This window comes from Salvelinus namaycush, chromosome 32, assembly GCF_016432855.1.
Source record: "Salvelinus namaycush isolate Seneca chromosome 32, SaNama_1.0, whole genome shotgun sequence".
NCBI classification, from domain to species: Eukaryota; Metazoa; Chordata; class Actinopteri; order Salmoniformes; family Salmonidae; genus Salvelinus; species Salvelinus namaycush.
In genome coordinates this window covers 36656814-36684629 of record NC_052338.1, presented here as the reverse complement: position 1 = coordinate 36684629, position 27816 = coordinate 36656814, and the positions used below count along the sequence as shown (strand labels likewise).

At 41.8% G+C, this 27816-nt stretch overlaps 1 protein-coding gene across 1 annotated transcript in view; it reads right to left on the bottom strand.

The window, feature by feature from the left end:
- Positions 1-27816, bottom strand: part of ptpn2b (protein tyrosine phosphatase non-receptor type 2b) — a gene marked incomplete at its 3' end in the record, with an annotated part of 37212 nt that overhangs the window by 6925 nt on the left and 2471 nt on the right. Inside the window, exons 4-6 of the mRNA XM_038971956.1 lie at positions 21648-21746; positions 20788-20925; positions 10023-10232 (exon numbers count right to left, since the gene is read on the bottom strand). Of these exons, the coding sequence (XP_038827884.1) occupies positions 10023-10232; positions 20788-20925; positions 21648-21746 (447 nt within the window). The remainder of the gene's footprint in view (positions 1-10022; positions 10233-20787; positions 20926-21647; positions 21747-27816) is intronic.

Here is a 27816-nt window from a genome sequence, read left to right as displayed (position 1 = left end):
GCTAGCTAACAGACCTACATGTAGTCTCTTCACTCTCCCCAGTAGCTAACAGACCTACATGTAGTCTCTTCACTCTCCCCCAGCTAGCTATGATCCTACATGTAGTCTCATTCCACTCTCCCCAGCTAGCTAACAGACTACATGTAGTCTCTTCACTCTCCCCAGCTAGCTAATGATCCTACATGTAGTCTCTTCACTCTCTCCAGCTAGCTAACATACTACATGTAGTCTCTTCACTCTCCCCAGCTAGCTACAGATCCTACATGTAGTCTCTTCACTCTCCCCAGCTAGCTAATGATCCTACATGTAGTCTCTTCACTCTCCCCAGCTAGCTAATGATCCTACCATGTAATAGTCTCTTCACTCTCCCCAGCTAGCTAATGATCCTACATGTAGTCTCTTCACTCTCCCCAGCTAGCTAACAGTACCTACATGTAGTCTCTTCACTCTCCCCAGCTAGCTAACAGACCTCATGTAGTCTCTTCACTCTCCCCAGCTAGCTAACAGACCTACATGTAGTCTCTTCACTCTCCCCAGCTAGCTAACAGACCTACATGTAGTCCTCTCACTCTCCCCAGCTAGCTAACAGACCTACATGTAGTCTCTTCACTCTCCCCAGCTAGCTAACAGACCTACATGTAGTCTCTTCACTCTCCCAGCTAGCTAACAGACCTACATGTAGTCTCTTCACTCTCCCAGCTATCCTACATGTAGTCTCTTCACTCTCCCCAGCTAGCTAATGATCCTACATGTAGTCTCTTCACTCTCCCCAGCTAGCTAATGATCCTACATGTAGTCTCTTCACTCTCCCCAGCTAGCTAATGATCCTACATGTAGTCTCTTCACTCTCCCCAGCTAGCTAATGATCCTACATGTAGTCTCTTCACTCTCCCCAGCTAGCTAACATGATCCTACATGTAGTCTCTTCACTCTCCCCAGCTAGCTAATGAGCCTACATGTAGTCTCTTCACTCTCCCCAGCTAGCTAATGATCCTACATGTAGTCTCTTCACTCTCCCCAGCTAGCTAATGATCCTACATGTAGTCTCTTCACTCTCCCCAGCTAGCTAATGATCCTACATGTAGTCTCTTCACTCTCCCCAGCTAGCTAATGATCCTACATGTAGTCTCTTCACTCTCCCCAGCTAGCTAATGATCCTACATGTAGTCTCTTCACTCTCCCCAGCTAGCTAACAGACCTACATGTAGTCTCTTCACTCTCCCCAGCTAGCTAACGAGCCTACATGTAGTCTCTTCACTCTCCCCAGCTAGCTAATGATCCTACATGTAGTCTCTTCACTCTCCCCAGCTAGCTAATGATCCTACATGTAGTCTCTTCACTCTCCCCAGCTAGCTAATGATCCTACATGTAGTCTCTTCACTCTCCCCAGCTAGCTAACAGACCTACATGTAGTCTCTTCACTCTCCCCAGCTAGCTAACAGACCTACATGTAGTCTCTTCACTCTCCAGCTAGCTAACAGACCTACATGTAGTCTCTTCACTCTCCCCAGCTAGCTAACAGACCTACATGTAGTCTCTTCACTCTCCCCAGCTAGCTAACAGACCTACATGTAGTCTCTTCACTCTCCCCAGCTAGCTAATGATCCTACATGTAGTCTCTTCACTCTCCCCAGCTAGCTAATGATCCTACATGTAGTCTCTTCACTCTCCCCAGCTAGCTAATGATCCTACATGTAGTCTCTTCACTCTCCCCAGCTAGCTAATGATCCTACATGTAGTCTCTTCACTCTCCCCAGCTAGCTAATGATCCTACATGTAGTCTCTTCACTCTCCCCAGCTAGCTAACAGACCTACATGTAGTATCTTCACTCCCCAGCTAGCTAACAGACCTACATGTAGTCTCTTCACTCTCCCCAGCTAGCTAACAGACCTACATGTAGTCTCTTCACTCCCCAGCTAGCTAACAGACCTACATGTAGTCTCTTCACTCTCCCCAGCTAGCTAACAGACCTACATGTAGTCTCTTCACTCTCCCCAGCTAGCTAACAGACCTACATGTAGTCTCTTCACTCTCCCCAGCTAGCTAATGAGCCTACATGTAGTCTCTTCACTCTCCCCAGCTAGCTAATGAGCCTACATGTAGTCTCTTCACTCTCCCCAGCTAGCTAATGATCCTACATGTAGTCTCTTCACTCTCCCCAGCTAGCTAATGATCCTACATGTAGTCTCTTCACTCTCCCCAGCTAGCTAATGATCCTACATGTAGTCTCTTCACTCTCCCCAGCTAGCTAATGATCCTACATGTAGTCTCTTCACTCTCCCCAGCTAGCTAACAGACCTACATGTAGTCTCTTCACTCTCCCCAGCTAGCTAACAGACCTACATGTAGTCTCTTCACTCTCCCCAGCTAGCTAACAGACCTACATGTAGTCTCTTCACTCTCCCCAGCTAGCTAATGATCCTACATGTAGTCTCTTCACTCTCCCCAGCTAGCTAATGATCCTACATGTAGTCTCTTCACTCTCCCCAGCTAGCTAATGATCCTACATGTAGTCTCTTCACTCTCCCCAGCTAGCTAATGATCCTACATGTAGTCTCTTCACTCTCCCCAGCTAGCTAATGATCCTACATGTAGTCTCTTCACTCTCCCCAGCTAGCTAACAGACCTACATGTAGTCTCTTCACTCTCCCCAGCTAGCTAACAGACCTACATGTAGTCTCTTCACTCTCCCCAGCTAGCTAACAGACCTACATGTAGTCTCTTCACTCTCCCCAGCTAGCTAACAGACCTACATGTAGTCTCTTCACTCTCCCCAGCTAGCTAACAGACCTACATGTAGTCTCTTCACTCTCCCCAGCTAGCTAACAGACCTACATGTAGTCTCTTCACTCTCCCCAGCTAGCTAACAGACCTACATGTAGTCTCTTCACTCTCCCCAGCTAGCTAACAGACCTACACGTAGTCTCTTCACTCTCCCCAGCTAGCTAATGATCCTACATGTAGTCTCTTCACTCTCTCTAGCTAGCTAACAGACCTACATGTAGTATCTTCACTCCCCAGCTAGCTAACAGACCTACATGTAGTCTCTTCACTCTCCCCAGCTAGCTAACAGACCTACATGTAGTCTCTTCACTCTCCCCAGCTAGCTAACAGACCTACATGTAGTCTCTTCACTCTCCCCAGCTAGCTAACAGACCTACATGTAGTCTCTTCACTCTCCCCAGCTAGCTAACAGACCTACATGTAGTCTCTTCACTCTCCCCAGCTAGCTAACAGACCTACATGTAGTCTCTTCACTCTCCCCAGCTAGCTAACAGACCTACATGTAGTCTCTTCACTCTCTCCAGCTAGCTAACAGACCTACATGTAGTCTCTTCACTCTCCCCAGCTAGCTAATGATCCTACATGTAGTCTCTTCACTCTCCCCAGCTAGCTAACAGACCTACATGTAGTCTCTTCACTCTCCCCAGCTAGCTAATGATCCTACATGTAGTCTCTTCACTCTCCCCAGCTAGCTAATGATCCTACATGTAGTCTCTTCACTCTCCCCAGCTAGCTAATGATCCTACATGTAGTCTCTTCACTCTCCCCAGCTAGCTAACAGACCTACATGTAGTCTCTTCACTCTCCCCAGCTAGCTAACAGACCTACATGTAGTCTCTTCACTCTCCCCAGCTAGCTAACAGACCTACATGTAGTCTCTTCACTCTCCCCAGCTAGCTAACAGACCTACATGTAGTCTCTTCACTCTCCCCAGCTAGCTAACAGACCTACATGTAGTCTCTTCACTCTCCCCAGCTAGCTAATGATCCTACATGTAGTCTCTTCACTCTCCCCAGCTAGCTAATGATCCTACATGTAGTCTCTTCACTCTCCCCAGCTAGCTAATGATCCTACATGTAGTCTCTTCACTCTCCCCAGCTAGCTAATGATCCTACATGTAGTCTCTTCACTCTCCCCAGCTAGCTAACAGACCTACATGTAGTCTCTTCACTCTCCCCAGCTAGCTAACAGACCTACATGTAGTCTCTTCACTCTCCCCAGCTAGCTAATGAGCCTACATGTAGTCTCTTCACTCTCCCCAGCTAGCTAATGATCCTACATGTAGTCTCTTCACTCTCCCCAGCTAGCTAATGATCCTACATGTAGTCTCTTCACTCTCCCCAGCTAGCTAATGAGCCTACATGTAGTCTCTTCACTCTCCCCAGCTAGCTAATGATCCTACATGTAGTCTCTTCACTCTCCCCAGCTAGCTAATGATCCTACATGTAGTCTCTTCACTCTCCCCAGCTAGCTAACAGACCTACATGTAGTCTCTTTACTCTCCCCAGCTAGCTAACAGACCTACATGTAGTCTCTTCACTCTCCCCAGCTAGCTAACAGACCTACATGTAGTCTCTTCACTCTCCCCAGCTAGCTAACAGACCTACATGTAGTCTCTTCACTCTCCCCAGCTAGCTAACAGACCTACATGTAGTCTCTTCACTCTCCCCAGCTAGCTAATGATCCTACATGTAGTCTCTTCACTCTCCCCAGCTAGCTAACAGACCTACATGTAGTCTCTTCACTCTCCCCAGCTAGCTAACAGACCTACATGTAGTCTCTTCACTCTCCCCAGCTAGCTAACAGACCTACATGTAGTCTCTTCACTCTCCCCAGCTAGCTAATGAGCCTACATGTAGTCTCTTCACTCTCCCCAGCTAGCTAATGATCCTACATGTAGTCTCTTCACTCTCCCCAGCTAGCTAACAGACCTACATGTAGTCTCTTCACTCTCCCCAGCTAGCTAATGATCCTACATGTAGTCTCTTCACTCTCCCCAGCTAGCTAACAGACCTACATGTAGTCTCTTCACTCTCCCCAGCTAGCTAACAGACCTACATGTAGTCTCTTCACTCTCCAGCTAGCTAACAGACCTACATGTAGTCTCTTCACTCTCCCCAGCTAGCTAATGATCCTACATGTAGTCTCTTCACTCTCCCCAGCTAGCTAATGATCCTACATGTAGTCTCTTCACTCTCCCCAGCTAGCTAACAGACCTACATGTAGTCTCTTCACTCTCCCCAGCTAGCTAACAGACCTACATGTAGTCTCTTCACTCTCCAGCTAGCTAACAGACCTACATGTAGTCTCTTCACTCTCCCCAGCTAGCTAACAGACCTACATGTAGTCTCTTCACTCTCCCCAGCTAGCTAACAGACCTACATGTAGTCTCTTCACTCTCCCCAGCTAGCTAATGATCCTACATGTAGTCTCTTCACTCTCCCCAGCTAGCTAATGATCCTACATGTAGTCTCTTCACTCTCCCCAGCTAGCTAATGATCCTACATGTAGTCTCTTCACTCTCCCCAGCTAGCTAACATACCTACATGTAGTCTCTTCACTCTCCCCAGCTAGCTAACAGACCTACATGTAGTCTCTTCACTCTCCCCAGCTAGCTAATGATCCTACATGTAGTCTCTTCACTCTCCCCAGCTAGCTAATGATCCTACATGTAGTCTCTTCACTCTCCCCAGCTAGCTAATGATCCTACATGTAGTCTCTTCACTCTCCCCAGCTAGCTAACAGACCTACATGTAGTCTCTTCACTCTCCCCAGCTAGCTAACAGACCTACATGTAGTCTCTTCACTCTCCCCAGCTAGCTAACAGACCTACATGTAGTATCTTCACTCCCCAGCTAGCTAACAGACCTACATGTAGTCTCTTCACTCTCCCCAGCTAGCTAACAGACCTACATGTAGTCTCTTCACTCTCCCCAGCTAGCTAACAGACCTACATGTAGTCTCTTCACTCTCCCCAGCTAGCTAACAGACCTACATGTAGTCTCTTCACTCTCCCCAGCTAGCTAACAGACCTACATGTAGTCTCTTCACTCTCCCCAGCTAGCTAACAGACCTACATGTAGTCTCTTCACTCTCCCCAGCTAGCTAACAGACCTACATGTAGTCTCTTCACTCTCTCCAGCTAGCTAACAGACCTACATGTAGTCTCTTCACTCTCCCCAGCTAGCTAATGAGCCTACATGTAGTCTCTTCACTCTCCCCAGCTAGCTAATGATCCTACATGTAGTCTCTTCACTCTCCCCAGCTAGCTAATGATCCTACATGTAGTCTCTTCACTCTCCCCAGCTAGCTAACAGACCTACATGTAGTCTCTTCACTCTCCCCAGCTAGCTAACAGACCTACATGTAGTCTCTTCACTCTCCCCAGCTAGCTAACAGACCTACATGTAGTCTCTTCACTCTCCCCAGCTAGCTAATGATCCTACATGTAGTCTCTTCACTCTCTCCAGCTAGCTAACAGACCTACATGTAGTATCTTCACTCCCCAGCTAGCTAACAGACCTACATGTAGTCTCTTCACTCTCCCCAGCTACCTAACAGACCTACATGTAGTCTCTTCACTCTCCCCAGCTAGCTAACAGACCTACATGTAGTCTCTTCACTCTCCCCAGCTAGCTAACAGACCTACATGTAGTCTCTTCACTCTCCCCAGCTAGCTAACAGACCTACATGTAGTCTCTTCACTCTCCCCAGCTAGCTAACAGACCTACATGTAGTCTCTTCACTCTCCCCAGCTAGCTAACAGACCTACATGTAGTCTCTTCACTCTCCCCAGCTAGCTAACAGACCTACATGTAGTCTCTTCACTCTCCCCAGCTAGCTAACAGACCTACATGTAGTCTCTTCACTCTCCCCAGCTAGCTAACAGACCTACATGTAGTCTCTTCACTCTCTCCAGCTAGCTAACAGACTTACATGTAGTCTCTTCACTCTCCCCCAGCTAGCTAATGATCCTACATGTAGTCTCTTCACTCTCCCCAGCTAGCTAACAGACCTACATGTAGTCTCTTCACTCTCCCCAGCTAGCTAATGATCCTACATGTAGTCTCTTCACTCTCCCCAGCTAGCTAATGATCCTACATGTAGTCTCTTCACTCTCCCCAGCTAGCTAATGATCCTACATGTAGTCTCTTCACTCTCCCCAGCTAGCTAACAGACCTACATGTAGTCTCTTCACTCTCCCCAGCTAGCTAACAGACCTACATGTAGTCTCTTCACTCTCCCCAGCTAGCTAACAGACCTACATGTAGTCTCTTCACTCTCCCCAGCTAGCTAACAGACCTACATGTAGTCTCTTCACTCTCCCCAGCTAGCTAACAGACCTACATGTAGTCTCTTCACTCTCCCCAGCTAGCTAACAGACCTACATGTAGTCTCTTCACTCTCCCCAGCTAGCTAATGATCCTACATGTAGTCTCTTCACTCTCCCCAGCTAGCTAATGATCCTACATGTAGTCTCTTCACTCTCCCCAGCTAGCTAACAGACCTACATGTAGTCTCTTCACTCTCCCCAGCTAGCTAACAGACCTACATGTAGTCTCTTCACTCTCCCCAGCTAGCTAACAGACCTACATGTAGTCTCTTCACTCTCCCCAGCTAGCTAACAGACCTACATGTAGTCTCTTCACTCTCCCCAGCTAGCTAACAGACCTACATGTAGTCTCTTCACTCTCCCCAGCTAGCTAACAGACCTACATGTAGTCTCTTCACTCTCCCCAGCTAGCTAACAGACCTACATGTAGTCTCTTCACTCTCCCCAGCTAGCTAACAGACCTACATGTAGTCTCTTCACTCTCCCCAGCTAGCTAACAGACCTACATGTAGTCTCTTCACTCTCCCCAGCTAGCTAACAGACCTACATGTAGTCTCTTCACTCTCCCCAGCTAGCTAACAGACCTACATGTAGTCTCTTCACTCTCCCCAGCTAGCTAACAGACCTACATGTAGTCTCTTCACTCTCCCCAGCTAGCTAATGATCCTACATGTAGTCTCTTCACTCTCCCCAGCTAGCTAATGATCCTACATGTAGTCTCTTCACTCTCCCCAGCTAGCTAACAGACCTACATGTAGTCTCTTCACTCTCCTCAGCTAGCTAACAGACCTACATGTAGTCTCTTCACTCTCCCCAGCTAGCTAACAGACCTACATGTAGTCTCTTCACTCTCCTCAGCTAGCCAATGAGCCTACATGTAGTCTCTTCACTCTCCCCAGCTAGCTAACAGACCTACATGTAGTCTCTTCACTCTCCCCAGCTAGCTAACAGACCTACATGTAGTCTCTTCACTCTCCCCAGCTAGCTAACAGACCTACATGTAGTCTCTTCACTCTCCCCAGCTAGCTAACAGACCTACATGTAGTCTCTTCACTCTCCCCAGCTAGCTAACAGACCTACATGTAGTCTCTTCACTCTCCCCAGCTAGCTAATGATCCTACATGTAGTCTCTTCACTCTCCCCAGCTAGCTAACAGACCTACATGTAGTCTCTTCACTCTCCCCAGCTAGCTAATGATCCAACATGTAGTCTCTTCACTCTCCCCAGCTTTTTATTTTTTATTTTAATGGCGAAAGTATTCAGACCCCTTGACTTCTTCCACATTTTGTTATGTTACAGCCTTATTCTAAAATGTATTAAATTGATTAGGGAAAAAAACAAATCTAAACACAATCCCCCATAATGACTAAGCAAACACAGGTTTTTAGACATTTTTGAAATAAATGAAATATCACATTCACATAAGTATTCAGACCCTTAACTCAGTACTTTGTTGAAGCACCTTTGGCAGCGATTATAGCCTCAAGTCTTCTTGGGTATGACGCTACAAGCTTGGCACACCTGTATTTGGGGAGTTTCTCCCATTGTTCTCTGCAGATCCTCTCAAGCTCTGTCAGGTTGGATGGGGAGCGTTGCTGCACAGCTATTTTCAAGTCTCTCCAGAGATGTTCGATCGGGTTCACATCCGGGCTCTGGCTGGGCCACTCAAGAACATTCAGAGACTTGTCCCGAAACCGTTGTCTTGGCTGTGTGCTTAGGGTTGTTGTCCTGTTGGAAGGTGAACATTCGTCACAGTCTGAGGTCCTGAGCGCTCTGGAGCAGGTTTTCATCAAGGATCTCTGTACTTTGCTCTGTTCATCTTTGCTTCGATCCCGACTAGTCTCCCAGTCCCTGCCGCTGAAAAACATCCCTACAGCATGATGCTGCCACCACGCTTCACCGTAAAGATGGTGCCAGGTTTCCTCCAGACATGATGCTTGGCATTCAGGCCAAAGAGTTCAATATTGGTGTCATAAGACCAGAGAATCTTGTTTCTCATGGTCTGAGAGTCCTTTAGGTGTCTTTTGGCAAACTCCCAGCGGGCTGTCATGTGCCTTTTACTGAGGAGTGGCTTCCGTCTGGCCACTCTACCATAAAGGCCTGATTGGTGGAGTGCTGCAGAGATGGTTGTCGATCTGGAAGGTTCTCCCATCTCCAAAGAGGAACTCTAGAGCTCTATCAGAGTGATCATCAGGTTCTTGTTCACCTCCCTGACCAAGGCCCTTGTCCCCCGATTGCTCAGTTTGGCCGGGCGGCCAGCTCTAGGAAGAGTCTTGGTGGTTCCAAACTTCTTCCATTTAAGAACGATGGAGGCCACTGTGTTCTTGGGGACCTTCAATGCTGCAGAAATGTTTTGGTAATCTTCCCCTGTGCCCTGACAAAATCCTGTCTCGGAGCTCTACGGACAATTCCTTCATGGCTTGGTTTTTGCTCTGACAAGTTCTGTCAACTCTGCACACTATATAGACAGTGTGCTTTTCCAAATCATGTCCAATCAATTGAATTTACCACAGGTGGACTCCAATCAAGTTGTAGAAACATCTCAATGATGATCAATGGACACAGGATGCACCGGAGCTCAATTTCGAGTTTCATAGCAAATGGTCTGAATACTTATGTAAACAATGTATTTCAGTTTATTTTTAATAAATGTGTAAATATTTCTGAAAAGTTGTTTTCACTTTGTCATTATGGGGTATTGTGTGTAGATTGATGCAATTAAAAAAAAATGTAATCCTTTTTAGAATAAGGCTGTAACGTAACAAAATGTGGAAAAAGGGAAGGGGTCTGAATACTTTCCGAACACCCGGACCTTGGTGAAGACCGAATGCGGCCCACGAGGGAAACGAGTTTGACATCACTGGTTTATAGTGTCAACTATAAGTGTGAGGGGGCAGGGCTTACCAGGACCAGACAGGTGTCAACCAATGAGAGGGTCCCTGAGCGGCCAATTCCAGCGCTGCAGTGCACTACCGCCGGTCCGTGGTCCGCCCCCAACGAGCCAGACTCCCGCACCTTGAACAGGAAGTTGAGGAAGGACGCCGGCGATTCTGGGACACCAAAGTCAGGCCAGGTGGTGTAGTGAAAGTGATAGATCTCTCTCTTCTCCCCCGTCTGGAAGACACAGCAGAGGACAAAAGACATTGCTTGTGTCCCAAATGGCACCCTATTCCCTAGTACATTACTTTTGGCCAAAGCCCCGTGGGCCCCGGTCTAAACTGCACCATAAATGGAATAGGGTGCCACTTGGGACCTACTGTACAAATGGACAGGAGCAGGAATGCACTCAATTCCATTTCAATTCAGGAAGCAAACTGAAATACCAAGTCAGGAAGCAAACTGAAATACCAATTCAGGAAGCAAACTGAAACACCAATTCAGGAAGCAAACTGAAACACCAATTCAGGAAGCAAACTGAAACACCAATTCAGGAAGCAAACTGAAACACCAATTCAGGAAGCAAACTGAAATACCAATTCAGGAAGCAAACTGAAATACCAATTCAGGAAGCAAACTGAAATACCAATTCAGGAAGCAAACTGAAATACCAATTCAGGAAGCAAACTGAAATACCAATTCTCATCCTTGAAAATAATAGACAGTGGTACACTGCATTGACCCTAACCCTGGAGATAGTAGTCCACTGCATTGACCCTAACCCTGGAGATAGTAGTCCACTGCATTGACCCTAACCCTGGAGATAGTGGTACACTGCACTGACCCTAACCCTGGAGATAGTGGTACACTGCACTGACCCTAACCCTGGAGATAGTGGTACACTGCACTGACCCTAACCCTGGAGATAGTAGTACACTGCACTGACCCTAACCCTGGAGATAGTAGTCCACTGCACTGACCCTAACCCTGGAGATAGTAGTCCACTGCACTGACCCTAACCCTGGAGATAGTAGTACACTGCACTGACCCTAACCCTGGAGATAGTAGTCCACTGCATTGACCCTAACCCTGGAGATAGTGGTACACTGCACTGACCCTAACCCTGGAGATAGTGGTACACTGCACTGACCCTAACCCTGGAGATAGTAGTATACTGCACTGACCCTAACCCTGGAGATAGTAGTCCACTGCACTGACCCTAACCCTGGAGATAGTAGTCCACTGCACTGACCCTAACCCTGGAGATAGTGGTACACTGCATTGACCCTAACCCTGGAGATGGTAGTACACTGCATTGACCCTAACCCTGGAGATAGTAGTCCACTGCACTGACCCTAACCCTGGAGATAGTAGTCCACTGCACTGACCCTAACCCTGGAGATAGTGGTACACTGCATTGACCCTAACCCTGGAGATAGTAGTCCACTGCACTGACCCTAACCCTGGAGATAGTAGTCCACTGCACTGACCCTAACCCTGGAGATAGTAGTCCACTGCATTGACCCTAACCCTAGATAGTAGTCCACTGCACTGACCCTAACCCTGGAGATAGTAGTACACTGCATTGACCCTAACCCTGGAGATAGTAGTACACTGCATTGACCCTAACCCTGGAGATAGTAGTACACTGCATTGACCCTAACCCTGGAGATAGTAGTACACTGCACTGACCCTAACCCTGGAGATAGTAGTCCACTGCACTGACCCTAACCCTGGAGATAGTAGTACACTGCATTGACCCTAACCCTGGAGATAGTAGTCCACTGCATTGACCCTAACCCTAGATAGTAGTCCACTGCACTGACCCTAACCCTGGAGATAGTAGTACACTGCACTGACCCTAACCCTGGAGATAGTAGTCCACTGCACTGACCCTAACCCTAGATAGTAGTCCACTGCATTGACCCTAACCCTGGAGATAGTGGTACACTGTATGCGGTCCCTGGGGAGGAAGGGAGGGGATAATAGATCGAGATTAAAGCTTGGACGATAAACTGAAAGTTACCGAGACTGACATGTCCTTCCTCTAACCAAAGCAATTTTACTGACGTCCGTAATTTCGATGATTCTAAATGGTTCTAAAACCATTATTTGCCCTAAACCTGCTACTTGCATCGAAAGTATCTGCCCTGTCTCACTGTAGGCTCTCACTCCCTCTTTGCACACGGAGTGAAGGGAGGGATGCATTTACTGTTAAGAGGAGAGTGTCAGCTTTATGAGAGTATAGAAAGTATTTCTCAACTCTCAATGTTAAGGAAATAACACCACTTTACTGAGTATGTAATTTAGATGAAGCACCGGCGGTATGAAGTGTAGGCATTTGTTTATTTGTAGGACATTAAAATGTACTGTTAGATCAATTGTATGGCTATTTAGCAACAGCTATATGCTACACAATTCACCACCTGAGGAAGTGGGACCTCAAAACACTTGAGTTCCCACTTCCTCAGGTGGTGAATTGTGTAGCATATAGCCTTGGCCAGCAATATGCACAAAAACAGGCAGGCACATGCCTGAACGTGTTAGTTGAAATAGCTAACTTATTTCATGTCTTACTTGACACTGGAAAAAGTCAGTCATTCTAGAGCCCTGCCGCTAATGGTTTAAAAAAAGATGAGCTGGGCTGGAGAGGCCTCTGCTGCTACCTACTGTAGTAACAGCTGGAGGTCGACCGATTAAATCGGAATGGACGATTAATTAGGGCCGATTTCAAGTTTTCATAACAATCGGTAATTGCCATTTTTGGACACCGATTATGGCCGATTACATTGCACTCCACGAGGAGACTGCGTGGCAGGCTGACCACCTGTTACGCATGTACAGCAAGGAGCCAAGGTAAGTTGCTAGCTAGCATGAAACTTATCTTATAAAAAACAATCAATCTTAACATAATCACTAGTTAAACTAGTAATATCATCAACCATGTGTAGTTATCTAGCTTGTCCTAAGTTGCATATAATGAAATCACAGCCTACTTCGCCAAACGGGGGATGATTTAACGAGCGCATTCGTGAAAAAAGCACTGTCGTTGCACCAATGTACCTAACCATAAACATCAATGCCTTTCTGAAAATCAATACACAAGTATATATTTTTAAACCTGCATATTTAGTTAATATTGCCTGCTAACATGAATTTCTTTTAGCTAGGGAAATTGTGTCACTTCTCTTGCGTTCTGTGCAAGCAGAGTCAGGGTATATGCAGCAGTTCTGTACCACCTGGCTCATTGCGAACTGTGTGAAGACCATTTCTTCCTAACAAAGACCGTAATTAATTTGCCAGAATTGTACATATTTATGACATAACATTGAAGGTTGTCCAATGTAACAGGAATATTTAGACTTATGGATACCACCCATTAGATAAAATAAGGAACGGTTCCGTATTTCACTGAAATAATAAATGTTTTGTTTTCGAAATTATAGTTTCCGGATTTGACCATATTAATGACCTAAGGCTCGTATTTCTGTGTGTTATTATATTAAAATTAAGTCTATGATTTGATATTTGATAGAGCAGTCTGACTGGGCGGTGGTAGGCAGCAGCAGGCTCGTAAGCATTCATTCAAACAGCACTTTCCTGCATTTGCCAGCAGCTCTTCGCTGTGCTTCAAGCATTGCGCTGTTTATGACTTCAAGCCTATGAACTCCCGAGATTAGGCTGGCAATACTATAGTGCCTATAAGAACATCCAATAGTCAAAGATATATGAAATACAAATGGTGAGAGAGAAATAGTCCTATAATAACTACAACCTAAAACTTCTTACTTGGGAATATTGAAGACTCATGTTAAAAGGAACCACCAGCTTTCTCATGTTCTGAGCAAGGAACTTAAACGTTAGCTTTTTAACATGGCAAATATTAAACTTTTACTTTCTTCACCAACACTTTGTTTTTGCAGTATTTAAACCAAATTGAACATGTTTCATTATTTATTTGAGACTAAATAGATTTTATTGATGTATTATATTAAGTTAAAATAAAAGTGTTCATTCAGTATTGTTGTAATTGTCATTATTACAAATATATAAATAGGCAGATTAATCGGTATCGGCTTTTTTTGGTCCTCCAATAATCGGTATCGGCGTTGAAAAATCATAATCGGTCGACCTCTAGTAACAGCAGAGGTGTACAGTAGGCATCCTGATAAATAAAAATACTAAATGTTCCCTTATATCCCAGCACATAAACCAAGAAGGCAATTTTCTTATGTTGAATTGTACTTTACATGGTGAAAAATACACATTGATTTCATTGTATATCCCATCAGGGGCAAATCTAGATCACATCCACACAGGAAGTATTATTTTAGCAGGTGACCTAAATCATACATTCGACAAGATTAACAGACGTAGCAATAAAAAAAGCATAAATGTGCTTTTTTTTTTATTGCTCCTCCAAAGAGGCAAAAAATGTCATCTCTACAAATAATTAATAGGACACATGGAGATGTTCCCAACACCAAAAGACGACTCCTTTTTTCCCTCAAAGTAAAAAAAGCTATTCAAGAATTGACTACATTTTTCTCTCTCCAAAAATTCACTCAACAATTTACTGGATAAAAAAAAATTATGATATATTGATATCAAATCATTCTCCGGCATCGTGCTTAATTACACCAAGAGAAAATAATCTTCTGGACCCAAAATTGTATAAATAGGTAAATAAATGTAGACAGGACAGACAGAGAAAAGCCGACCCCTGATACAATTTGGGATGCCTTTAAGGTGTACATTAGGGGAATGATAATTTCATAGTCGGCAAAAGTTAAATCTGATTTAGAAATTTAAATGAAAGAAAATCAATATCTTACAAAAAGCCCATAAATCTTTACAAGGTAAAGAAGTAAATACAATTTTTGAACTTAAGCAGGAATACAATCTTTAACTTTTGAAGAGAGCCAACAACTACAGGTTCAACTCAAATAAAAGTATACTACTTAATGGAAAATAAACCTGGTAAATATCTCGCAGCTCTCACAAAATGAACACATGGTAAACCAAAGTGGTAATTAGAAACAATGCGATTAATTAACATTTGAAAAGCTTCTATGAAAATGTATTAGAATTAAACAGTTTAACGGATCCGTTAGCTTTCTTAGACTCAACAACTCCGAAGCAAATATCAGCAGACAAAGAAAAGCTTCAAACCGTGAAGAAGAAATATTAGATAGTGTTAAAACATTTGCATGGAGGAAATCACCAGGAATGGATGGCTTTCCCAAAGAAATATATTCAACATTTTGGGACAAAGTAGTCCCCCTATTTACACAAATGACCACACACTGTCACACAATTCAGTACTTCCTAGTTCCATGTATCAAACAGTTATTTCAGTTAAATTGAAACCAGGAAAATCTGGAGAGTCCCCTGCTGATTATAGACATAAGTTCAATAAATTGTGACAAAATTATAACAAAGCTTATAAGCAATAGAATGGCAAACGTCTTACCAGACTTGTTACATATCAAACAAATGTTTCAGTTGAATACAATATGCAAAAAAACAAGATCTAGCCAAAAAGGTTTTTGATCGTCTTGAATAGCCTTCTGTATTCAACACTTTGGAAGCTTTCAACTTTCCAGCTGAAATAATACATTTAATAAAACATATTGAATAAATGTCCTAAAGCAAAAATATACACAAATAATATATTATCTGGTGGAATTGCTTTAGAAAAGAGGGACAAGACAGGGATGTCCTCTCTCCCCCTTCCTGTTTCCTGTTTGCACTGGCAATTGAACCGCTTGCAGAAAGAATTACACAGGACACGAACGTAACGGGTATCAGTATTGATAAACATGAAAATAAAATAAACTTATTTGCAGATGATCTCCTGAAATACCTGACAAATATCGAAAACTCAATGCCCCCCTTGCTAAAAATATTTTCAGAATACTCAAATCTCAGGATATAGTAAAACAGCAATCCTTTCAGTAGACCACAAAAAATATGAACTACATAGGATGCTTAATAAGTGACAAAAAACAACAATTATATCAGATAACTTTACTCCATTACTCAACAATATGAAAGCAGATCTAACTAAATTGAATAATCTTCCCATAAATCTTACAGGTACAATAAACCTCTTTAGAATGGCTGCCAAAGTTTTGGTATTTATTTTCGGTAATACCAATTACCCCACAAAGACATTCTTTAAAAAAGTATACTCGGTCATAAGACTTTTTATATGGGCAAATAAAATTCATAGAATAAAATGGAAAGTTGAACATCTTCCTGAGTCTGAGGATGGTTTTAACCTTCCAGATTGTAATTGTATCAACTCACTACCCAAGGCTTTTACTTGTGACATATAGTTAAATGCACTAAAGAGGAACAATGGGTACATATTCAAGATGCGCATGCTCATCCCCAGAATCTTTTTCCATCTCTATTTTCAAAGGATAAATCTAAAAACATGAACAATTTCATAGTTAAGAACACTATAAACATATTCTATAAGAACCAATATCCCTCCCTAGAAACACAACCCTATGGAACACTACAACCCTATGGAACACTACAACCCTATGGAACACTACAACCCTATGGAACACTACAACCCTATGGAACACTACAACCCTATGGAACACTACAACCCTATGGAACACTACAACCCTATGGAACACTACAACCCTATGGAACACTACAACCCTATGGAACACTACAACCCTATGGAACACTACAACCCTATGGAACACTACAACCCTATGGAACACTACAACCCTATGGAACACTACAACCCTATGGAACACTACAACAATATAGAACACTATAACAATATGGAACACTGCAACAATATGGAACACTGCAACAATATGGAACACTATAACAATATGGAACACTACAACAATATGGAACACTACAACAATATGGAACACTACAACAATATGGAACACTACAACAATATGGAACACTGCAACAATATGGAACACTGCAACAATATGGAACACTGCAACAATATGGAACACTATAACAATATGGAACACTACAACAATATGGAACACTACAACAATATGGAACACTATAACAATATGGAACACTACAACAATCTGGAACACTACAACAATCTGGAACACTACAACAATCTGGAACACTACAACAATCTGGAACACTACAACAATCTGGAACACTACAACAATCTGGAACACTACAACAATCTGGAACACTACAACAATCTGGAACACTACAACAATCTGGAACACTACAACCCTATGGAACACTACAACCCTATGGAACACTACAACCCTATGGAACACTACAACAATCTGGAACACTACAACAATCTGGAACACTACAACAATCTGGAACACTACAACAATCTGGAACACTACAACAATCTGGAACACTACAACAATCTGGAACACTACAACAATCTGGAACACTACAACAATCTGGAACACTACAACAATCTGGAACACTACAACAATCTGGAACACTATAAACATATTCTATAAGAACCAATATCCCTCCCTGGAAACACAACCCTATGGAACACTACAACCCTATGGAACACTACAACCCTATGGAACACTACAACCCTATGGAACACTACAACCCTATGGAACACTACAACCCTATGGAACACTACAACCCTATGGAACACTACAACAATCTGGAACACTACAACAATCTGGAACACTGCAACAATCTGGAACACTGCAACAATCTGGAACACTGCAACAATATGGAACACTGCAACAATATGGAACACTGCAACAATATGGAACACTGCAACAATATGGAACACTACAACAATATGGAACACTACAACAATATGGAACACTATAACAATATGGAACACTATAACAATATGGAACACTATAACAATATGGAACACTATAACAATATGGAACACTACAACAATATGGAACACTACAACATTATGGAACACTATAACAATATGGAACACTATAACAATATGGAACACTACAACAATATGGAACACTACAACAATATGGAACACTATAACAATATGGAACACTATAACAATATGGAACACTATAACAATATGGAACACTATAACAATATGGAACACTATAACATTATGGAACACTGCAACAATATGGAACACTATAACAATCTGGAACACTACAACAATCTGGAACACTACAACAATCTGGAACACTGCAACAATCTGGAACACTATAACAATATGGAACACTATAACAATATGGAACACTATAACAATATGAACACTATAACAATCTGGAACACTACAACAATATGGAACACTATAACAATATGGAACACTATAACAATATGGAACACTATAACATTATGGAACACTGCAACAATATGGAACACTATAACAATATGGAACACTATAACAATATGAACACTATAACAATCTGGAACACTATAACAATCTGGAACACTACAACAATCTGGAACACTATAACAATATGGAACACTATAACAATATGGAACACTATAACAATATGGAACACTACAACAATCTGGAACACTACAACAATCTGGAACACTACAACAATATGGAACACTACAACAATATGGAACACTATAACAATATGGAACACTATAACAATATGGAACACTACAACAATCTGGAACACTACAACAATCTGGAACACTATAACATTATGGAACACTGCAACAATATGGAACACTATAACAATATGGAACACTACAACAATCTGGAACACTACAACAATATGGAACACTATAACAATATGGAACACTACAACAATCTGGAACACTACAACAATATGGAACACTATAACAATATGGAACACTGCAACAATATGGAACACTATAACAATATGGAACACTATAACAATATGGAACACTACAACAATCTGGAACACTACAACAATCTGGAACACTACAACAATCTGGAACACTATAACATTATGGAACACTGCAACAATATGGAACACTATAACAATATGGAACACTACAACAATCTGGAACACTACAACAATCTGGAACACTATAACAATATGGAACACTACAACAATCTGGAACACTACAACAATATGGAACACTACAACAATATGGAACACTGCAACAATATGGAACACTGCAACAATATGGAACACTATAACAATATGGAACACTATAACAATATGGAACACTACAACAATATGGAACACTATAACAATATGGAACACTATACATTATGGAACACTACAACAATATGGAACACTACAACAATATGGAACACTATACATTATGGAACACTACAACAATATGGAACACTATAACAATATGGAACACTATACATTATGGAACACTACAACAATATGGAACACTATAACAATATGGAACACTACAACAATATGGAACACTATAACAATATGGAACACTATAACAATATGGAACACTATAACAATATGGAACACTATAACAATATGGAACACTACAACAATATGGAACACTACAACAATATGGAACACTGCAACAATATGGAACACTACAACAATCTGGAACACTACAACAATCTGGAACACTATAACATTATGGAACACTGCAACAATATGGAACACTATAACAATATGGAACACTATAACAATATGGAACACTATAACAATATGGAACACTGCAACAATATGGAACACTATAACAATATGGAACACTACAACAATATGGAACACTATAACAATATGGACACTACAACAATATGGAACACTATAACATTATGGAACACTATAACAATATGGAACACTACAACAATATGGAACACTATAACAATATGGAACACTGCAACAATATGGAACACTATAACAATATGGAACACTATAACAATCTGGAAGAAAATTAAATGGATTCTACAAGAACCAATATCCCTCCCTAGAAACACAACCCTATGGAGCAATCCTTGGATAGCTTTCCAGAATTAACAGATAAATTGGAAACTAGATTTCTTTACATGATAGAATGTAGATCGTTTCAAATACATACAACTTAAAAATTACATATACCTACATTTTGATTTGAAATATGTTAGACATCATCATTGAGTCAGAAAAGGATGCTCATATAATAGGGAAGATATACAAAACCTTGCAGAGATCATATCCAACTGACAATCTTTTAGAATTTTTTTGGGGAAACAAGACTTAAAAAGAACTGACGTTTAGACAAGATGGAGGGAAAGTTGGAGAATAACTAACGAAATTACAGTTAACAAAAATGTACATTAAATCCAGTATAAACTAATGTATAGAATGTATTATACAAGAGACAAAATTCATAAATTCTACAGCACAATGGCAGAGTCATGTCTTAAGTGTAAAACTAGAAATGACACAATAATTCATACCTTCTGGGAATGCTATAAAATCCAAAAGTTATGGATGGAGCTAGAAAGTTGGCTGTCAGAATTATTACAACGTAAACTTACTTTTAATACATCTGTCTGCATATTTCAAGACGTGGCATATGGGGGTGTAGTGAGATACCCAATGGACTGGATGATTCTCTTCTCATCACTCATCTTTGAAAAAAAGTATACTAAAAACTTGGACATCAATCATGGAAAATTAGTCTAGAGCCCTGCCACTAACGGAAAAGTCTGTATTTTATCGCTATATTACTTAATGTCCATATCGCCCAGCTCTAATAAAGATGTATGGAAGCAATCTCTAATGCATCATATTCACACCATTTTAGATATATGACTCGTTAGCATTCTGCTACTCCAGCACCTTGATCTAGCATCAGATTTAAGTTGTAGATCACACTGCCCTGATCCTAGATTACACTCCTGCATTACTCAGACTTCCACCATGTTAAAGAGACTCACCTTATCATTTTGCAGCTCCAGCACTCTGGTTGTGTAGTAAGACTTGACGTCTTCTGAAATCAGCGTTATCAGGAAATGTGTATCTCTGAACGGCATCTCATGCTCGTCCTGCGTTGGCCAATACTGAGCACACTTTTCCTGTCAGGCGGGAAATACAGAAGACAGTCAGCCAGTCAGTCAGCCAGCCAGCCAGTCAGCCAGCCAGCCACCTTAGTTGAACAGTGAAGAAAAGAGAGGTGTTTCCAGTCTTAATAATATTCTGAATAAGCACTATAAGTCATGTTTTATTATTATGATTATTATTATCATCAACGTATGTGTAGCCCAGCATTCTACTTAATGCAGTGACAGTCCCTATAAAGACTAAAGCTACAAGGTTTCACTACATTTGATAAAGTGAATCATTCATTTTCTACAAGTCCTTCTAAAATATGGACAACTAGGTTACGCAATGTCATGCTTTTAAAAGGCATCTGTTGGCCGTAACAAGACTGAATAGAACCTCATGACAACAATATTCACCCCTGGCTCCTCCTCTTCCAGGAAGAAGGGAAACTAAACTCATGATCCAACACCTACTGCTGCTACTGTGACACAAGATCGCATGAAGGGGAGGTCGGCTCAAGTAGCATCTGAGGCATAAAAGCCTGTGCTTGGGGAACTGTCAGGTCTCCTCTCACAGACCTAACTGCCATCTCAACACCTCCCACCACCAGACCAGGAATTCACTCTCAACCACACAGAGTAGGAGGAAATACCACTCCACAGAAAGTGGCTTTTCACTCCCCCACCTTACCAAAAATAGTGTGATCTGTGTACCACATGCAGGCAATACTAGAAGATAGTAGTTATGTACTCACTGATCCCTTCTCTATGACTCTGTTCAGCATGATGACAGCCTTGGTATTCTGTTCCCAGATCATCAACCAGAAGTGACCACAGGTGTTCCTCAGAGGACCCTGTGGATGACACACAGACAGACCATACAGACACAAACCCATTAGCTAACCAAGATTACGCATTGGGAAATGTAAGTGCATTTGGGGGTCAGTCAAGTAATAAATAATACAAGATATCAACAGTTCTATTTGTAACTTTTCAGGCTTAGAAACATCATTCATATAATATCACACGACCAGGTCAGAGTGCAAACAGATTGTTTTAGTCAATGTGGTAACATTTAGTTCCTCCCCTCAACCCCTTCATCCATTTCCTGTTTTCCAGTCATTGCTCTGTAACAACATCACTGTGGCTGTGGTTAAACAGATCTTCCATAACAACCAGTAACAACACCCCTGTGGTTAAACAGATCTTCCATAACAACCAGTAACAACACCCCTGTGGTTAACCAGAACCTCCATAACAACCAGTAACAACACCCCTGTGGTTAACCAGAACCTCCATAACAACCAGTAACAACACCCCTGTGGTTAACCAGATCTTCCATAACAACCAGTAACAACACCCCTGTGGTTAAACAGATCTTCCATAACAACCAGTAACAACACCCCTGTGGTTAAACAGATCTTCCATAACAACCAGTAACAACACCCCTGTGGTTAACCAGAACCTCCATAACAACCAGTAACAACACCCCTGTGGTTAACCAGAACCTCCATAACAACCAGTAACAACACCCCTGTGGTTAACCAGAACCTCCATAACAACCAGTAACAACACCCCTGTGGTTAACCAGAACCTCCATAACAACCAGTAACAACACCCCTGTGGTTAAACAGAACCTTCATAACAACCAGTAACAACACCCCTGTGGTTAAACAGATCTTCCATAACAACCAGTAACAACACCCCTGTGGTTAAACAGAACCTTCATAACAACCAGTAACAACACCCCTGTGGTTAAACAGAACCTTCATAACAACCAGTAACAACACCCCTGTGGTTAACCAGAACCTCCATAACAACCAGTAACAACACCCCTGTGGTTAAACAGATCTTCCATAACAACCAGTAACAACACCCCTGTGGTTAACCAGAACCTCCATAACAACCAGTAACAACACCCCTGTGGTTAAACAGATCTTCCATAACAACCAGTAACAACACCCCTGTGGTTAAACAGATCTTCCATAACAACCAGTAACAACACCCCTGTGGTTAAACAGAACCTCCATAACAACCAGTAACAACACCCCTGTGGTTAAACAGAACCTTCATAACAACCAGTAACAACACCCCTGTGGTTAACCAGAACCTCCATAACAACCAGTAACAACACCCCTGTGGTTAAACAGAACCTTCATAACAACACCCCTGTGGTTAAACAGAACCTCCATAACAACACCCCTGTGGTTAAACAGAACCTTCATAACAACCAGTAACAACACCCCTGTGGTTAAACAGAACCTCCATAACAACCAGTAACAACACCCCTGTGGTTAAACAGAACCTCCATAACAACCAGTAACAACACCCCTGTGGTTAAACAGAACCTCCATAACAACCAGTAACACCCCCCCTGTGGTTAACCAGAACCTCCATAACAACCAGTAACAACACCCCTGTGGTTAACCAGAACCTCCATAACAACCAGTAACAACACCCCTGTGGTTAACCAGAACCTCCATAACAACCAGTAACAACACCCCTGTGGTTAACCAGAACCTCCATAACAACCAGTAACAACACCCCTGTGGTTAACCAGAACCTCCATAACAACCAGTAACAACACCCCTGTGGTTAACCAGAACCTTCATAACAACCAGTAACAACACCCCTGTGGTTAAACAGAACCTCCATAACAACCAGTAACAACACCCCTGTGGTTAACCAGAACCTTCATAACAACCAGTAACAACACCCCTGTGGTTAACCAGAACCTCCATAACAACCAGTAACAACACCCCTGTGGTTAACCAGAACCTCCATAACAACCAGTAACAACACCCCTGTGGTTAACCAGAACCTCCATAACAACCAGTAACAACACCCCTGTGGTTAAACAGATCTTCCATAACAACCAGTAACAACACCCCTGTGGTTAACCAGAACCTCCATAACAACCAGTAACAACACCCCTGTGGTTAACCAGAACCTCCATAACAACCAGTAACAACACCCCTGTGGTTAAACAGAACCTCCATAACAACCAGTAACAACACCCCTGTGGTTAACCAGAACCTCCATAACAACCAGTAACAACACCCCTGTGGTTAAACAGATCTTCCATAACAACCAGTAACAACACCCCTGTGGTTAAACAGAACCAGAATCTTGGTCTGAGGTGGAATTAAAGCTCTTTGTATGACGTGACCGTCCATTTCCTGTTTCTGGAGCGCGCGAAAGGGGACATGGATTTGCCTTCTGTTTAGCTGTCGTTATGGACGACTAACATCTCCGGTTTAGATTTTATTTGATACATGTGACCATATCATCGTAAAGTATGTTTTTTCAATATAGTTTAATCAGTTTATTGAAATTTTTTCGGGAGTTTTGCCGTGTTCCGTTCTCTGACTTTGTTGACGTTGGAGAGATGCGTGCCACTTGGCAAGTGCCCATGCTAAATCAAGAGGGAAATTTGCCGTTCCAGATCCAAACAACGACTGTTCTGGACAAAGGACACCTTGTCCAACATTCTGACGGAAGATCACCAAAAGTAAGAAACATTTTATGATGCTATTTCTAATATCTGTCGTGCATGTGAACTGGTCGTGGGCGCCCAAGTGTTTCTGGCTATTGTGGCTACGCTAATATAACGCTATATTGTGTTTTTGCTGTAAAACACTTGATAAATCGGAAATATTGTCTGGAATCACAAGATGCCTGTCTTTCAATTGCTGTACACTATGTATTTTTCAGAAATGTTTTATGATGAGTAATTAGGTATTTGACGTTGGTGTCTGTAAATATTATGGCTGCTTTCGGTGCAATTTCTGATTGTAGCTGAAATGTAAACTATGATTTATACCTGAAATATGCAAATTTTTCGAACAAAACATATGCTATACAATAAATATGTTATCAGACTGTCATCTGATGAAGTTGTTTCTTGGTTAGTGGCTATGTATATCTTTATTTGGTCGAATTTGTGATAGCTACTGATGGAGTAAAAAACTGATGGAGTAAGAAAAGTGGTGTCTTTTGCTAACGTGGTTAGCTAATAGATTTACATAGTGTCTTCCCTGTAAAACATTTTAAAAATCGGACATGTTGGCTTGATTCACAAGATGTGTACCTTTCATATGCTGTATTGGACTTGTTAATGTGTGAAAGTTAAATATTTAAAAAAAATATCTTTTGAATTTCGCGCCCTGCACTTGAGCTGGCTGTTGTCATAAGTGTACCGGTGTCGGGCTGCACCCCAAACAGGTTAACCAAAACCTTCATAACAACATCACTGTGGCTAAACAGAACCTTCATAACAACATCACTGTGGCTAAACAGAACCTTCATAACAACATCACTGTGGCTAAACAGAACCTTCATAACAACATCACTGTGGCTAAACAGAACCTTCATAACAACATCACTGTGGCTAAACAGAACCTTCATAACAACATCACTGTGGCTAAACAGAACCTTCATAACAACATCACTGTGGCTAAACAGAACCTTCATAACAACATCACTGTGGCTAAACAGAACCTTCATAACAACATCACTGTGGCTAAACAGACCCTTCATAACAACATCACTGTGGCTAAACAGACCCTTCATAACAACATCACTGTGGCTAAACAGAACCTTCATAACAACATCACTGTGGCTAAACAGACCCTTCATAACAACATCACTGTGGCTAAACAGAACCTTCATAACAACATCACTGTGGCTAAACAGACCCTTCATAACCTGTGTGTTCTGTGATTTACTCACTGTTAATAAACATCAAGTGTTCAGTTACATCAAGTGTTCAGTTACATCAAGTGTTCAGTTACATCAAGTGTTCAGTTACATCAAGTGTTCTGTTACATCAAGTGTTCAGTTACATCAAGTGTTCAGTTACATCAAGTGTTCTGTTACATCAAGTGTTCTGTTACATCAAGTGTTCTGTTACATCAAGTGTTCTGTTACATCAAGTGTTCAGTTACATCAAGTGTTCAGTTACATCAAGTGTTCAGTTACATCAAGTGTTCTGTTACATCAAGTGTTCTGTTACATCAAGTGTTCAGTTACATCAAGTGTTCAGTTACATCAAGTGTTCAGTTACATCAAGTGTTCAGTTACATCAAGTGTTCTGTTACATCAAGTGTTCTGTTACATCAAGTGTTCTGTTACATCAAGTGTTCTGTTACATCAAGTGTTCTGTTACATCAAGTGTTCTGTTACATCAAGTGTTCTGTTACATCAAGTGTTCTGTTACATCAAGTGTTCAGTTACATCAAGTGTTCTGTTACATCAAGTGTTCTGTTAATCGTTACATTGGTTAATCAAGTGTTCTGTTACATCAAGTGTTCTGTTACATCAAGTGTTCTGTTACATCAAGTGTTCTGTTACATCAAGTGTTCAGTTACATCAAGTGTTCAGTTACATCAAGTGTTCAGTTACATCAAGTGTTCTGTTAATCGTTACATTGGTTAATCAAGTGTTCCGTTAATCGTTACATTGGTTAATCAAGTGTTCTGTTAATCAAGTGTTCGTTCTGAAATTCTTCGGGACCGGTGTCCCTTCCACGGGACAGTTGAGCTAACGTAGGCTAATGTGATTAGCATGAGGTTGTAAGTAACAAGAACATTTCCCAGGACATAGACATATCTGATGTTGGCAGAAAGCTTACATTCGTGTTAATCTCCCTGCACTGTCCAATTTACAGTAGCTATTACAGTGAAATAATACCATGCTATTGTTTGAGGAGAGTGCACCATTTGGAACATAAAAAGTTATTAATAAACAAATTAGGCACATTTGGGTAGTCTTGACAAATTTTGAACATAAATAAAATGGTTCATTGGATCAGTCTAAAACTTTGCACATACACTGATGCCATCTAGTGGTCAAAATCTAAATTGCAGCTGGGCTGGTATAATACACTATGGCCTTTCTCTTGCATTTCAAACATGATGGTACAAAACAAATACAAAAGAACGGTTCATTTTTTCTTTGTATTATCTTTTACCAGATCTATTGTGTTATATTCTCCTACATTCCTTTCACATTTCGATAAACTTCAGTGTTTCCTTTCAAATGGTACCAAGAATATGCATATCCTTGATTCAGGGCCTGAGCTACAGGCAGTTAGATTTGGGTATGTAATTTTATGAGAAAATTGAAAAAAATGGGCTTGTTCTGTTAACAAGTAATCTGAGAATCAATTATTCTGTTCATCAAGTGTTCGTTGTGTTCATCAAGTGTTCGTTCGGGTTAATCAAGTGTTCTGTTAATTAGTGTTCATTCTGTTAATTAGTGTTCATTCTGTTAATTAGTGTTCATCAAGTGTCAGTGCTGTTCATCAAGTGTTAGTGCTGTTCATCAAGAACTGATATAGAAGTCAGACGTAGTTGGAAAGAAACAATACAAAGAGGAAAACATACGAGAGGACTGTAGATGGGTGCAATAAAAACAAAGTAGACAACAATACGAAGAGAACGGACAACAATACGAAGAGAGCGGACAACAATACGAAGAGAGCGGACAACAATACGAAGAGAGCGGACAACAATACGAAGAGAGCGGACAACAATACGAAGAGAACAGACAACAATACGAAGAGAACGGACAACAATACGAAGAGAACGGACAACAATACGAAGAGAACGGACAACAATACGAAGAGAACGGACAACAATACGAAGAGAGCGGACAACAATACGAAGAGAGCGGACAACAATACGAAGAGAGCGGACAACAATACGAAGAGAGCGGACAACAATACGAAGAGAACGGACAACAATAAGAAGAGAACGGACAACAATACGAAGAGAACGGACAACAATACGAAGAGAACAGACAACAATACGAAGAGAACGGACAACAATACGAAGAGAACGGACAACAATACGAAGAGAACGGACAACAATACGAAGAGAGCGGACAACAATACGAAGAGAGCGGACAACAATACGAAGAGAG